Below are 15,437 nucleotides of genomic sequence, written 5' to 3'. Positions count from 1 at the left end.
TTTGTATTTGAGGGGAAGGCTTTGTAATACTGCTTCATGTGTCAGACTATGTTAATATTATCAGTTTTATAAGCTGCTGCTTTATAACTTCTAAAGTTTGGAAAGAAAGAATTCTTAAGGATAGGAACAAATGCTATGATGAAAACCGCACAGTCTGCTCATCAGTGTGAACCTCTGGATGGATGAACAGTCAGATACATTGTACTTGGATCAAGATGATGCAAGTTCGGGGTCATTTCTGTTAACTTGAAGCCTGGGGTCTGGGATTCTTGGTTTGCCTCGGTTCTCTGGCTGGGCGCAGGAAGCTGGAGTGAGTCCCCTGGGAACTTCCAGGAATAAGGGTGCCTTGTGGGGATGTCTGGGTGAGGGGCGTCCGTCAAGTCTCCACTTCCTCCCTCTCTGCATTTGCAGTAGAGCAGCCGCTCAGAGGAGTTTCTCCAACAACTTTCTACGGCTCGGATGCCCGGCAGAGGGCACTCCTGTGTAGGGACCCCATGGGGGGAACGGTGTGGCGTGCCACCGTGAAAGGAAACGTCTGGGATTGTGGCTCAGGAGCAGAATCGATGAGCTGCGTGTCCCCTCTGGACACAGAGTAGGCCTTTGTCTGTGTCAGCAGGGGCAAGGAGGCTCTGAGGTGACGGCTGGCAGTCCCCAGTGTGGCAGAGCACTGCCACTCCCCTAGACTAGACTTCTCAGGGGACAGACACTGGGCTTTTTATTTCTACCCCACTCCCTTTTTCCAAACCCCTCTGAACTTTAAAACAATCATCTTTACTAACTCAGCTCTGACTTTGTGGTCGGTTGCTTTCAAAGGTAAAAGCTCGATTTTGGCAGGGGCAATAGGACAGCCGGGAGGGTGCTTGCCTTGCACATGGCCGACCTGGATTTGATCCCCATCACCCCACTGGTCCCCCAAGCCTGCCAGGAGTGACCCCTGAGCATAGATCCAGAGTAAGCTCTGAGCACCGCTAGGTGTGTAACCCAAATCCCCCACTCCCTCCCACAAAAAGAACTTGACTTTGTTTCCAGTTTTGGCTTTGCACACACTGCGTTGCAGGATAGATGAATGCATAAGCCCCTTCGGGGTGTGACTCCGTGCTTGTGGCCTGGTTCTAATGCTTCCTGACTTAAACACATCGTCTTGATAACATTTTGTTTTCGGTCTTCGAGTCATTCATTAGCAGACTACTTCCCTTTACTTCCCTTTTTTGTTTGTTTCTCGTTGTAGCCATCCTGGGGTCTCCGGCAAGTGGGATTCAGAACACGATTGGTTCTGTCGGCACAGGCCAGCAGAATGCCACTGCGTTAAGTAACCCGAATCCCATAGACCCCAGCTCCATGCAGCGAGCATATGCTGCCCTCGGACTGCCCTACCTGAACCAGCCCCAGACGCAGCTGCAGCCTCAGGTTCCTGGCCAGCAACCAGCACAGCCTCCAACTCACCAGCAGATGCGGACACTCAACCCTCTGGGTAAGGAACTCTCAAGAACTTCATCTTTGTCCAAATGCAGCAGTGGGAATTGCAAGTCTTCCTGGAACCCAGGACTCTGTTCAGTCGTGATTTTTACTTTTCAAATTTTTACTTTTCAAATTAAAGTTCAAATTAATAGGAATATATTTTATGGTGTTAATATCTTATAAATGCTAAACTAAAGAACTTGCCAGGGAAAGGTTGAAGTATTTGATGCCAGGGGTCTGACACAGACTGGTAGAGAGCCTTTGCAAACAAACCGATTTTTCATTGCCAGCTGCAGTTTTCTTATCTCAGAGCACAGCCTCTCGGGTCAGAGTGATATTTGCAGGCTGAGCTGACAGAGGACTGAGCTTGTAGGTGGCCTCTTCCTTCCTGGCGTGCCCTAAGTGCCATCTCAGCCCCTCTGGGGCAGTGTGGGCTCAGCTCGTCCCACGTGTGCCTGATTCTCTCCCTGTTCTTTACATTGGTGTGGTCCACTTAAAATTAGGCGCAAGCTGGCATGGAGCTTAGTGCATGGTGACACACGTCCCCCATCACCCAGCACCACAGGGAGTGACCCTGGTAGCCTCATGAGTCTGTCAGGAAGCCCTCCCCCACCACCCCCAAAAACAAAAGGAAAGATGAGGTAACAGTCTGATGTTGAATTCCGTCTAGGTAGTCGTGTTGCTTTTGTTTGTTTATGTTAGAATGAGTGTCTTGTTGAGCCTTCAGAATAGCTCTCAGAGGACTCACTACGTGCTCTGCCGTATGGGACGCCTGGGTGCGACCCCCGTACCTCATAGCCCTGGGCAAGCACCAAGCTGCACTGCCAGCTGTTACCCCCAAACAAACGATTCTTATGGCTTGTCACTTTGGGGAAAACAGCCATCCTGACAATGACCTAACTTCAGTGCTCCAGAACCTCTGGGGTAGAGTTTCTGAGACCCAAATCTGATCTCATGCCACTTTTCTTGATAAAATTTGGAATAAGTCTGTTAACCAGAGTCACAATATTTTCTTTTAAAATCGGAGACTAAGAGGACTTGTAATGTTTTGCCTATGGTTTGATTTTTTTGATATGCGAGGGGGGAAAATAAAGAATCGTTACCTGTGACCAGTCAGTTTGGTGACTCGAGGACATGAAAGCGCGGATGGGCATGTCTTCAAAGTTTTCCACCGCTCCAGCGGTAAGGCATGTGTAGAGTACCACCAGGTCGCCCTTATCGGCTGCGAAATGCGGGAGGAGAATAGCTGAATTTATACAGTTTCGTTACCATTTTGAAAGCGTAACTTCCAGAATTCTTGCCTTGTCCATTGATAAAAGATGTAAGAATCGCTTTTCATATGGTAGCTTGTTTCTCTCTCACCAGCACTGCAGTGAGTATTCTTTAGGGTTGATCTCTGTCTTCCCTCTTTCTCTGAAGGAAATAACCCAATGAACATTCCAGCAGGAGGAATAACCACAGATCAGCAGCCACCAAACCTGATTTCTGAATCAGCACTTCCAGCTTCTCTTGGCGCCACAAAGTAAGACCCCGGTTTCAGTCTGCACCGGTCGTGGTGTGTGCAGAGGTGGCGGGCGGGGAAGCGCACGCACCTCTGCTTCTCCCTGAATGCCAGGCAGAGGGAAGAGCTTCCACGGGCCGTGTGGGCACGTCATTTCCTCCCATGCACGCGTCGCGCCTGATGTCACGTGCATGTCACGTGCCTTTCCCGGTGGCAGTGAGTGGGAGCAGATAGCGGGCGAGCGGGCTGAGCTGTCCTTGTTCTTCCCTAGCCCGCTGATGAATGACGGCTCCAACTCGGGCAGCATCGGGACCCTCAGCACCATCCCCACAGCGGCACCTCCTTCCAGCACCGGCGTCCGGAAGAGTTGGCACGAACATGTCACTCAGGACCTGCGTAGCCATCTAGTGCATAAGCTGTATGTGTCCACCCCCACCCCCCTCCGGTTGACAGTCTGGTGGTGGTGAGGGGACGAATGTCTGGTTTCATTCTGGAGTGATCCCTGCAGGCCCCAGAAGACTATGTTCCCAGGCTGCGTCTTTCTCCAGGCAGGGGCGTCGAGCATATTTGGCTCTGCCCTGCAGAGAGACATAAAATGAGACTGTGCAGTAGAGGATAAGGCCCAAGGCCTTATTTAGTTCCATTTTGGCTTTAGGGCCACATCTGGCTGTGCTAAGGGCTTACTGCTGGCTGTGCGTGCAGGGATCACTCCCGGCTTGGCCTCATGTGCAGTGCCAGGGGTTGAACCAGAGTCAGCTGCATGCAAGGCACGCACCCTCACACTCCTCCACACCTCCACCCCCGGGCCTTATATTGTAACTCAGAATTACTGGGGCACTCTCTGAGCATTGTAGGAAACATAGGTGATGTGGCAGTTAACATATCAAAGTTAAAGCTGTTTGGGGGGTCATACCTGCTGGTACTCAGGCTCTGTTCCTGGTTTGATGCTCAGGGAACCACATGTTGTGCTGGGGGTTTGAAGGGTTTGGTGGGATGGGCAAGCCTTTAATTGCTGTACCATCTCTGTGGTCCCAGCAATTAAATGCTGGGGGGGTGAGCTGGGGTGGGCATGTGATACCCACAACCTTGTACATGTACATCTTCGACTGAGCCAGATGCTGGCCCCTACAGTCTTTCTTTCTTTCTTTCTTTCTTTCTTTCTTTCTTTCTTTCTTCGTTTTTTATTTTTTCTTTAAAATAATAAAATACAAAACCCCTACTTTTTTTTTTAACGTATGAGTATTGCTATCTATGGTTTATTTTCTTGAACTAATGCAATTAAAAATAAAGTTGATTGGGGCTGGAGCGATAGCACAGCGGGTAGGGTGTTTGCCTTGCATGCAGCCAACCCGGGTTCAATTGCCAGCATCCCATGTGGTTCCCCAAGCACCGCCAGGAGTAATGCCTGAGTGCAGAGCCAGGAGTAACCTCTGTGCATCGCCAGGTGTGACCCAAAAAGCAAAAAGCAAAAAAAAAGATACGGTTGATCAATTCAGCCCCCCCCCCATTATTTCAATAAAAAATTTTAGTAATAGTTATAGAATTCGAAAATTGAGTCGTACTTTGCTCCCCCCTTTGCACCAGTACTGCTTAGCTGGCAGGGCACACTGGATATATGCTCCACCACTTGAGCTGTCTTCTTAGCCCCTGAAATTATAGTTCTCTTGCTGCTTTTTGTTTTTGTTTTTGGAAACCACATTTGGAGGTACTCTGGGCTGCTCCTGGCTCTGTGCTCCGGAATCATGCCTAGCTGTCTGTGGGGACCGTGAGAGCTAGGCATCAAGCACAGGCCGACCCTATGCAAAGCATTTCTTGCATGTTCTCAGCCCGTTGAGATAGATCCTGAAATCGTGTTCTTGAAATAACCTGGTGCTTGTGTGCAGCAAGAAAGACTGGTGTGTTTGAACGGTAGATGAATTGGTGTATCTGTACTATGACCAGACGCAGCTTCATTGCATTTTCACATACTTAGAAGAAGAGACTCCGGCCGTACCAGGACAGATAATCCCTGTTGCGATGAGATCCTGCTGGAAGTTAACAGAGTGTTTTCCTTTTCAGAGTCCAAGCCATCTTCCCGACCCCTGATCCTGCAGCCCTGAAGGATCGCCGCATGGAGAACCTGGTAGCTTATGCCAAGAAAGTGGAGGGGGACATGTACGAGTCGGCCAATAGCAGGGTAGGTTTCCGTGTGGCCGTGTCTGTCTCCTTCCTCGCTGGACACGGCGAGTCTGCTGCGGGGCTCAGGATCTGGGCCCTCTGCTCCTAGGCCCTCTGCAAGTGTCACAGCAAAACTGTAACGAGGCAGACAGAGTGGCCTCTTGCCCCGGCTGCATGTTGATACTCTCTTCTCTGTGGCCACTTTGAAGTGACCGCTGTGGTACTGCCCCCATCAGTGATATCCAGACCAGGTTCAGACCTGAATGAAATGTCCCAAACACTTAGTCCGTGCTGTCTGAGAAGTCCTATGACAGCACTGGAAAGTCGAGAACGTTGGTTTATCAGTACATTGAATACTTTCTTTGCCAAAGCACTTGGTTTTTAAAAATCTTAAATTCTTTTAGTACATATAAAACATCTCGTGGTTGTTAATATTGAATGTTGTTGCTTTTTAGGATGAGTACTATCACTTACTAGCAGAAAAAATCTACAAGATACAGAAAGAGCTTGAAGAAAAACGGCGGTCACGTTTACACAAACAAGGCATTTTGGGTAGCCAGCCAGCCTTACCAGCCCCGGGGGCTCAGCCTCCCGGGATCCCGCAGCCGCAGCCTGTGAGAGCGCCAAGTAAGCCCTGGGTTTCTGCTCCCTGCTCTTTTTTTTGTTTTTGTTTTTGTTTTTGTTTTTTGGGTCACACCCAGCAATGCTCAGGGGTCACTCCTGGCTCTGCGCTCAGGAATTACTCCTGATGGTGCTCGGGGGACCATATGGGATGCCGGAGATCTAAGCCGGGTCAGCCGCATGCAAGGCAAATGCCCTACCCACTGTGCTATCGCTCCAGCCCCCATCTGCTCCCTGCTCTTAAGTCTTTCACTTGTTGCCTTCTGGCCGTGCTGGCTGCGGGGGCACTGTGGAGGGCACGCTGGTCAGCGCCATACTCTTCCCCTGGAGTATGCAGTTCTCAGAATGTAACCCCTTGTTCCTCAATCAGGGACAGTGTGAAATAACTAATTTTTTCCTGCTGTTTAGATGGGCCCATGCAGCTGCCGGTGAATCGCATGCAGGTTTCTCAAGGTATTTATCATCATAAATTTGTTTTAGTTTGACAGCAGCAGCAACCAAGTTTCGTTTTTCTTTTTTCTCTTCCCTTTTGTATTTCTTTGTAGCCCCTTCTCTCGCTCCTTTCTGCTCCTTTTTGCTGATGAGCAAAAGACGATTCCCCAAACCCAGAGAGTAGGCATTATATCTGGAAGTTGGTGGGTCACGGGAGCACTCCAGGACAGGTGGGAGCAGGAGCTCAGTGGCAGGGACTCTGGGTCCGAGTCCTGCACGATGATTCCTTGAGCGCTGTTGGGCATGGCTCCGAGCAGAAGAATAAACTCCAAGCAGATGAGAAGTAGAATTTAGAAAAGTTTTGCTGGCTTGGAATGGACTTTCCTCTTGGGAGACACTCCCTGGGCACCGCAGGTGGGACATGGTCCAGCGCATCAGCCGGCACGGACAGTGGGACGTGGAGACTGAGCCGGGTCAGGCTGCGCTCGGGGCAGTGCCAGAGTCATCTTTCTTCCTCAGGTCGAGATTTGTGAAGTTTGCTCGGTTCAGAGCACTGTTACTGCAGAACGAAGGATGCTGTGATGCTGTAGGACAGAGTAGGAGATAAGGTGGTGCTCTGAGAAAGAGGTGGGAGACTGAGTCCCGGGGGAAGGAGAGGCCGCTTGAAAAGTGGAGGGAATTCCACAGCGTACCGGAAGGGACCCGGTAACAGGAAGGGGAAACGTGAGGAACTTGTTTTGATGATTAGCGACGAGGGGTGGAGGAAAAGTAGTTCGGGAAGGGGATCAGGAGAACGTGTGAGTCCCCAGCACCACATGGTCCCGTTGGTGACAGGGATGGTGGGGCAGTGCTGGCAGCCTGGGCATGACTGGATACTGGCGGTGTCGTGGGGAGTGGCCCCAGCGCCCCCTCCAGAAAAAGTCAGGGAAACTGAGGAGGGTGACATGGGCGCTTCTGTGGATTTGGAATCTGAGGAGGGAGCCCCTGAGCAGAGCCCTGGAGAGGTGGAACAAAGCCCTGCCTCCGCTATTTCTACTTTTCTCTAATTTGTAAAAATTCTCCGTGAGAACAAAGTCCTAGCCTTCCTAGAAAGCCCTCCCAGGGCCCCTATTGAACCCGGGGCTGTTTCTTGTGGCATTTCTAGGTAGTCACTGACCATGGCACTGTGAGTCTCGGTGTTCTGAGCCCTTCACAAGGTCACATCCATGTGAGGCTGGGAGCGTCGGCGTCCTCTTGTGGGACATTGGGCCTGCCGTCCAGGGGCCCCCAGGAGTGTGAGCTGAGTCTGAAGAGACTGCTGGGGAACACACCTCTCTCCTCCCCCTCAGATTCTTCGCAAAATACTCAACTTCCCAGCAGAAATCAGGCCACATTTGAGTTGTGTTCTGTCTTCTAATGAGACACTCAAACCTGAGGGCCGGGGGCGATGAGAAGGTGCCCCTGGAGAGGCGGGTCCCGAGGGCACCTCTGCAGGCTGCTTCCTGCTCGCTCTCTCCTTCCCACTGTCCATCTTGACTGAATCTGCGTTCATTTGGCCAGTTGTAATTCTTTTTTCCTATGGGTGCTTTTCTTAATCATTGTGGGTATATTTACAGGGATGAATTCGTTTAACCCCATGTCCTTGGGGAATGTACAGCTGCCACAAGCGCCCATGGGACCACGCACCGCATCATCCCCCATGAACCACTCTGTCCAGATGAACAGCATGGGCTCTGTGCCTGGGGTGAGTGCCAGCGGAAACCCCCTCCTGGGTTGTTGAGGTGCGGGGTAAGCTCTGTTTCTTCCGCACCTCCCCCTTCTCTGCGACTACAGTGAGAAAGAATGATTTGATCGTCCTCTTAATTGAAATGACAGATTCCAAGGAACCTTCGAATGGGAGAGAAGATGGGTGTTCGGGCATGGAGTGGTCAGCCTGGGTGACAGGCTCGAGCTCCCACTTCTGAGGCCGCTTTCTAAGCACTTCGGAGAACTTAGAACAGGCACTGTTTGGACCTGAAATTATAGCACGCTACAACTGACTAACAGAGGCTGGTCTGAGCTCTGCCTCGACACCCGGAGCTGTAGCGACCCTGTGCTGTGTGACCTGTGCAGGTGCTGGGGCTGCTAGTTGACCTTGAAAACTCAGGCCCTCTCTAGCCTGCTCTCCCGATGCTTATGTCTTTTAGATGACCATTTCTCCTTCCCGGATGCCCCAGCCTCCGAACATGATGGGCACGCATGCCAATAATATGATGGCCCAGGCACCTACCCAGAACCAGTTTCTGCCACAGAACCAGTTTCCATCCTCCAGTGGGGCAGGGATGAGCGTGAACAGCACTGGCCTGGGGCAGCCAGCGGCCCAGACAGGCGTGTCTCAGGTACCTGTGATCTGCTCAGGGCAGCAGCCCGGCTCTCGTGTTCACCTCACTTCTTCTACCTTTGTCCTGTCACTTCTGCCTTGTTCAGAAATGCTTTTATGTTTTGGGTGAATGTCAGTAGAATGAACGAACTCTGGTTTGAGGTGGGGGGTTAATAAGTTTTTATTTTGATTAGGAGTTCCCCTCTCATGCCCTCTGTATTTTAATTTTGTTGTTTGGGAGCACACCCAGCATTCTCAGGTTACTCCTGGTACTGCAGTCAGGAATTACACCTGGTGGTGCTGGGATCCTGTATTGGATGTTGGAGATCGAACCTGGGTTGTCTGCGTGCAAGGCAAGCACCCCACCCGCTCTGGTCCAGAGACAGAAAGTGAGAGACAGAGAGGGAAGGAGAAAGAGGGAGAGAGAATGGGTGCGAGGATCTCCCAGATGGTCCTCAGGAGGCCCAGGCTTCCCTCCTCCCCCGTGATTCTCAGCCAGACTGGTTGGTGGTTGGAGCCTCCAGGGCTCCACCCAATAATGCCTGGGGACTGTGTAGTGCCAGGGACGGCAAGGCGCGTGCCCTGACCCCGGAGTAGTTTTCTGGCCCCGAGACACTAGACTTTTAAGAGGAGGTTAGGAAGGGCTCATGCATTGGTTGCCTGATGAGGTCAGACTAGTTGATTTTATGATTAGTTCTCTGCTGTTTTTGTTTTTAATTTTTATATATTCAGTCTGAAACTATTTTCTATTCTTTTTTTGTGTCTTCCTCCTTTCATTGTTCATCATAGTGCTTAAGATTGTGCATGTGTTTAATATATTTAACTATTTCTTAATATTCCTTAATACTTCATTGCTTTAGAACTTGAAAAAAATTATTTTTTGGTTTTTGGGCCACAGAGTCTAACTTTGTAATTCTACTTTTATAATATAAAAACAGCTGTGATGATTCATTCTGTATAAATGAAGGGGTATGACTGTGTGCTGATAAAACTTTATTTACAGAAACCGGCAACTAGAGTTTGTCCGGGTACTGTGCATATTCTTTCCCCATCACCTAGACGTGCGTGTGTGGGTTTTGTTTGTTTGTTTTTACTTCAGTGATAGTTCAGGACTGTGTCGCTAGTTGAGAACCGCTGTACTGCAGCATTTCAGTGTTTGGGACACGGGGGTGGTTTGGGTTTGGGCCGTACCTGGCGCATGGAGGCTAGTCTGAGGGCTCAATCTCGGACTTCCGCAGGCAGAACCTGTGCTTAGCTTTTCTAGTATGTCTCATGCCCAGTTACAGGTGCTCAGGGAGCGTGAGATGGTCCAATCCGGGTGTACTCAGTGCCCACCATCCGCGCCAGAACCACGTGGGTGCCTGGGATCAAGCCCAGCATGCACCACATCTGTTGGAGCTTGCTCCCTGACCCCAGTAATCATTCTTATTTTTTCAATAATAGAGAATTGTTTTCAATAATAACTTCCCACAGGTCGAAGCTGGGAGTGGATTGTTTTTTTGGGGGGGGGGCTGACACCTGGTGATGCTTGGGGTTACTCCAGGTCCTGCGCTCAGGGTGCCCAGGGGTTATGTGGGATGCCGGGGACCAGGGCGGCCGTGTAGATGGTAAGCGCCCTCCCCTCTGTACTCTCGCTCCAGCTCCAAGGGGGTGGGTGTTCTGAAGCACACAGCTCATGAGCTAGAGTACCTGTTGTTTAATTCAGGGCTTATCCTGTTGCCCACATCAAACTAAGAAACTCTGGGTTTGTAGGAAAGTGCCCCTTACCATGCATGCACAGCTCTGCGTGTTCAGTCGGAACCTTCCCACGGAGCCCACAGACCTCAGCAGCAGACTGACTCCATTTTCTCCAGTTAATTCTTCATGTTTGTTGGCTCGTTTTTCAAGGGTGGGAACTAATTTCGCCCAACTCTCTTCTTGTCTGTTAGGGGCAGGTGCCTGGTGCTGCTCTTCCCAATCCTCTGAACATGCTTGGGCCCCAGGCCAGCCAGCTCTCCTGCCCACCAGTGACACAGTCACCCTTGCACCAGACACCACCTCCTGCTTCCACAGCCGCAGGCATGCCGTCTCTCCAGCATCCGACAGCGCCTGGGATGACCCCTCCCCAGCCACCAGCATCCACCCAGCCATCAACTCCAGTGTCTTCTTCTGGGCAAACTTCCACCCCAACTCCAGGCTCAGTGCCCAGTGCTAGCCAAACCCAGAGCACACCGACGGTCCAGGCTACAGCCCCGGCGCAGGTGACCACACAGCCTCAGACTCCTGTCCAGCCTCCATCCGTGGCCACTCCTCAGTCATCACAACAGCAGCCGACCCCCGTGCACACCCAACCTCCTGGCACGCCGGTAAGCCTCTCTGCCTCTCAAATGGGCACTTTCCTGGAAAGAAATTGTGTAGTGATGCCAGTAAGTGTCGTGGTGCCACCCCGCCAGGTTTCTTCGCCCTACCAGACTCTCATTTCCACAATTCGCTCAGAAGCTGCAGTTGGCAGTGTGTGACTTTGGGCCAAACAGCAATTTCGCAGAAGCTGTGCAGGCCCCAGTCCCCTGGAGTGTGTTTGGACCGTCCCAGGCAGGAGCTGAGCTCCCGAATAACTATCTGAGATTGTTGGTGTCTCACTTAGAGCTGTTCTCTCTGAAGGGCTTTGTCAAGATCCGTGAGCAAGTCCAGTTGTTGATGCACTGCCTCTCGGCCGTGTTTCCCGATAGGAAGCCTTTCCTGCTTTCCAAGAGGAAGTCGTGCCCAGGAACCCCCTCCCCGGAATCCATTGCCTTTATTCTGGGTACTGCAGGCGCCGGCCGCTCCAGGATGAGATTCTTATTCCTCCAGAGGGCGTGTCCTCATTTATCCTTAGTTTATATTTCTTTAGTTTGATTTTGGGCCACATTTGGAGGTGCTCACAGTTTCTCCTGACTCTGCGCTCAGGGATCAGACAGGGTTGGCTATATGCAGGGCAAGCACTGTGCCTACTGTCTTAGCTCTGTGGCCCCGGATTTCTTAGCTCTAAATTAGACCCAGTATAAATTTTATTTACTTAAACTCATAGGGGAGACTTTGACATTTTCGAATTATTTTAATAGTTTCTTCTCTTCGTGTTTGTTTACTTCTCTGCCACAGTACCACTAGCTTTCTTGCATTTAACAGGCTAATTATATATTCTTGTTACTTGTAGGCACTTTAATCTGGCCCTACCTATATACTTAGAGGTTTTGCAGGTTTGGGGAATGGTAGGGAGTGGTGGTCAAACCCCTGATGCTCAGGGGTTCCTCCTGACTCTGCACTCGGGAATCACTCCTGGCGATGCTGAGGAGACCACATATGGGGCTGGGGATTGAACCCGGGTTGGCCACGTGCAAGGCAGGCGCCCTCACCACTGTGCTTATCACTCCACCCTGTGCTTAGCATTTGTTATTTGACCTTTACGTTGTACATTCATGACCATATTTTAAATAGGAGGTTCTATGACTTACGTAGAACTAATTTTATAACACAATTCAGAAATCTCTGTTCTTCCATTTTGATTCTTAACCAGAAGTTATTGTGTTCTGCCTGATGAGTTTCTGTAAAACTCCTCTGCTAGCTTTGGTGCTTTGGTTCTCTGAGAGAGAAGGGGCGCCTGTCAGTTGCGTGTTGGGTGAACCGTTATGGGTGACGACTCTTGCACACAGATAGATGCTCTGACTCTCCACAGCTTTCCCAGGCAGCAGGCAGCATCGATAACCGGGTCCCCACGCCGTCCTCCGTGACCAGTGCTGAAACCAGCTCTCAGCAGCCAGGAGCCGAGATGCTGGAGATGAAGGCCGAGATCAAGACGGAGGACGCCGAGCCTGACGCCAGTGAGCCCAAAGGAGAGCCTGGCTCTGCGGTAGGCACTGCTCCTGGGGTGGCTGGCTGGGGCTCTCTAGACGCTAGGTGTGGGTTTTGTTTACTGCGTTAGGAAGAACATGTCTGTGTTTGTGCTTCATTATTTGAATAATACTTACTTGAATTACGCGGCAGCTTTCTCCCCGACGTTCCTTGTTCATGTAGAGTTCTTCTGTCAGACTGCACAGGCTGTTCATTTACATTACAGGCCAGTGGCAGGAATCGAAAACTAGCAGATCATGGGCTGAATCCAGCTGATAAATTTCTTGTCTGGCCCACAGAATGATTTCGAAATGGGAGATTGCAAGCAAATTGCGATTTCTGGCTTTCTTCAAAGTAAGAAGCCTTTTTACCAGCGTGTTTCTATTCCCACATAGTAGCAGTCGGGATCTGGGGGCCAGTGGGTGCCAGTATGTGAGGTCTCCTGTCCCCGGCGGCAGTGACTTCACTCGCTTGGCCCTCTTGGCAATTTGATGCCTGTCCCGATTTTCAAGATTTTCTTATTCCAAACCAGAACTCTGTGTGAGACTAACGGGCAGATGCTGCTTGTGGAGGCAAGCAGTTTCCTTTGAGCACTGTAGCGTAGAGAGGGGACCCCGGGCTCCATGGTTCTGGGCTGGGCCCGCACAGTGCAGCAGAGGCCAGCGAGAGTGCGAGGCTCCCCGGCAGGCCGCTTCCCGGAGGTCGCTGACGACACGTGCTCTTGTCTGTGACTTTGTCTTTCTGAAGATGATGGAGGAGGATTTGCAAGGATCTTCTCAAGTTAAAGAAGAAGCGGACACCGCGGAGCAGAAGTCGGAACCAATGGAGGTGGATGACAAGAAGCCGGAGGTGAAGACAGAAGCGAAGGAGGAGGAGGAGAGCAGCGGCAACGGCGCGGCCTCCCAGTCCACGTCCCCTTCGCAGCCCCGCAAGAAAAGTAGGTGCCTGTGTCTGCGCCCGCACTGCAGCTCTGGGCTGGAGCACGTGGTTGGCACACGGGAGCCGGGCTTCTAGCCCTGCTTCCTCAGCGCCCGACAGCGGCTCCCGTCCCACTGGGAGTAGCCCCCAGCCCGCCCTCCCTTCCTGACCCAGTGGAAATTGTTCCGGCTCCCCTTGCATTCGTCACTGAATGAGCTGCGCTCCAGCCTGAGAACCAGAGGACCTAGATGGGAATGAGCCCAGTGGCTCCGGGCAGAGGGCACGGGAAAGAGGGGCAGCGGGACAGAGGGGCAGCGGGCCTACTTTGCAGGGCGGGTCGGCAGGCCAGACAGGGCGTTGGTGTGATCTCCACTAGAGCAGTCACGTGTCACTGGGGTTCACGAGTGTCTCCTAATGGAGACAGCACCAGGGACTGGAGCTTGGTCTGAAGGTCGCTCCCAGTACCCCAGGTGTAGCTTGAAAATAAGACCAGGAAACAAAACGCTCCAGGCAGGAGGGTGGGGCCATCCCGTCGTTGAGTGTTAGAGAAGTCGGGTAAGGTAAAACTTCCGAATTGGAGGATGCGTAGGGCACACTGTTCTCGTAGCGCATGCTGGATACAGTGGGAGGCCGTTTGAGATGTGTCCAAAGGAATTGCGGATGTTGGAAAACTGTCAGGTGGCCCTTAGCCATGTAGATGGGGCTCCGAAAGCTCAAGGATGCAGGTGGCATCTGTAGGAAACGTTGTGGAGAGATGGTAGAAGTTGTCAGTTTGCCACTGGAAAGAGACCTTAGAGTGCAGCAGTTCTTCAGTTGCTGTTCTCAGATCTCTACCCTAGAAACACTGGATTTGAGAACGTCTCTGTAGACTTTCTATTGCTGTTTATTCCAAGAGTTATTTCGTGGGCCAGAGCAGTAGTACAGTGGGGAGGGTGCTTACCAGGTTCGATCCCCAGCACTGTACGTGGTCCCCCAAGCTCTACCAGGAGTCATCCCTAAATGCAGAGCTAAGAGTAAGGCCAAGCACAACCAGGTGTGACTCAAAAGCAAAACAGAGATTCTTTTTATGAAATCAGATTCATTGAAAAATAAAAATCTGAAGGGCCAGAGCAATAGTATAGCGGGTAAGTCACTTGCCTTGCAAGCGGCTGACCTGTGTTCAATCCTTGGCATTCCATATGGGTCCTGCAAGCCCACCAGGAGTGGTTCCTGCATGCAGAGCTGGAGTAACCCCTGAGTATTACCAGATGAGGCCCCAAAACCAAATAAATAAAGCCCTGGGACAGATTGATACTGCAGCAGGTTAGCTTACTTTGCGTGTGTCCAGGCTGGGCTCAGTCTCACCACATTGGCCCCCGAGCACCTCAGGGTACGCCGCCCATGGGGGCTAGAGCGATAGAGTAGCAAGTAGAGCATTTGTCTTCGCATGCAGCTGACCTGGGTTCAATCCCCGGCATCCCCTATGGTCCCTCAAGCACCATCAGGAGTAATTCCTGAGTACAGAGCCAGGAGTAACCCCTGAGCATTGCTGGGTTTAACCCAAAACATATATATATAGCATGGCAGCTATAAGAATTTTATGAAAAGTAGCCTTCAAGAACCATTTAATTTAATTTTTGAAAGCAGTGACGTGAATTTAGTTTTGCAGTCTGAGAGTTGAGTGGTCACAGCTGTGGCCTCTTACCTGCCTCTCTCGCACCTGGATGGCATCATTTGAGTGAAAGACATGGAATTCTCACTGACAAGCCACTGGGAAAGGGAGCAAGTATTTTATATTTTGGTAGTCTTTTAAGGTAAAGGCCCTCCCGTCGATTTGCTCGAGCGGGCCCAGTAACGTCTCCATTGGAGACTTTGTTGTTACTGTGTCTGGCATATCGAATACTCTCGGTAGCTTGCCGGGCTCTCCGAGAGGGGCGGAGGAATCGAACTCGGGTCGGCCATGTTGACCGCTTGTAAGGTGAATGCACTACTGCTGTGCTATAATTTTTAATATATATTGTACTAAAACTCAAGTGAAAATTATAGTTTAAAATTAGAATCCATTTGTCTATTGGATCTTGGAATTAATTTTCCGCCCTTCACTGACTTTTCAAAACATATATTCTAGCTAGATTCTCACTCAGGTATCATTGATCATTTTGTACCACTGGGGGCTTCAGGGACAGG

At 51.0% G+C, this 15,437-nt stretch overlaps 1 protein-coding gene across 3 annotated transcripts in view; it reads left to right on the top strand.

Annotated features, from left to right (window-relative positions):
- The window catches only part of CREBBP (CREB binding protein), a 104,818-nt gene that overhangs the window by 66,366 nt on the left and 23,015 nt on the right, over positions 1-15,437 (top strand). For 2 of the 3 annotated variants that reach the window (XM_056134973.1, XM_056134970.1), the window contains 11 exons: positions 1,229-1,471; positions 2,878-2,980; positions 3,231-3,377; positions 5,018-5,135; positions 5,572-5,743; positions 6,146-6,190; positions 7,765-7,892; positions 8,335-8,526; positions 10,436-10,852; positions 12,199-12,372; positions 13,101-13,290. In XM_056134973.1, coding sequence (XP_055990948.1) covers positions 1,229-1,471; positions 2,878-2,980; positions 3,231-3,377; positions 5,018-5,135; positions 5,572-5,743; positions 6,146-6,190; positions 7,765-7,892; positions 8,335-8,526; positions 10,436-10,852; positions 12,199-12,372; positions 13,101-13,290 — 1,929 coding nt within the window. The remainder of the gene's footprint in view (positions 1-1,228; positions 1,472-2,877; positions 2,981-3,230; positions 3,378-5,017; positions 5,136-5,571; positions 5,744-6,145; positions 6,191-7,764; positions 7,893-8,334; positions 8,527-10,435; positions 10,853-12,198; positions 12,373-13,100; positions 13,291-15,437) is intronic. The other variant, XM_056134972.1, reaches the window with a different exon arrangement.

This window comes from Sorex fumeus, unplaced genomic scaffold (assembly GCF_029834395.1).
Source record: "Sorex fumeus unplaced genomic scaffold, SorFum_2.1 ptg000110l, whole genome shotgun sequence".
Taxonomy (NCBI): Eukaryota; Metazoa; Chordata; class Mammalia; order Eulipotyphla; family Soricidae; genus Sorex; species Sorex fumeus.
Note: the sequence above shows the minus strand (reverse complement) of the source record. Positions and strands in the feature narration are given on the sequence as shown.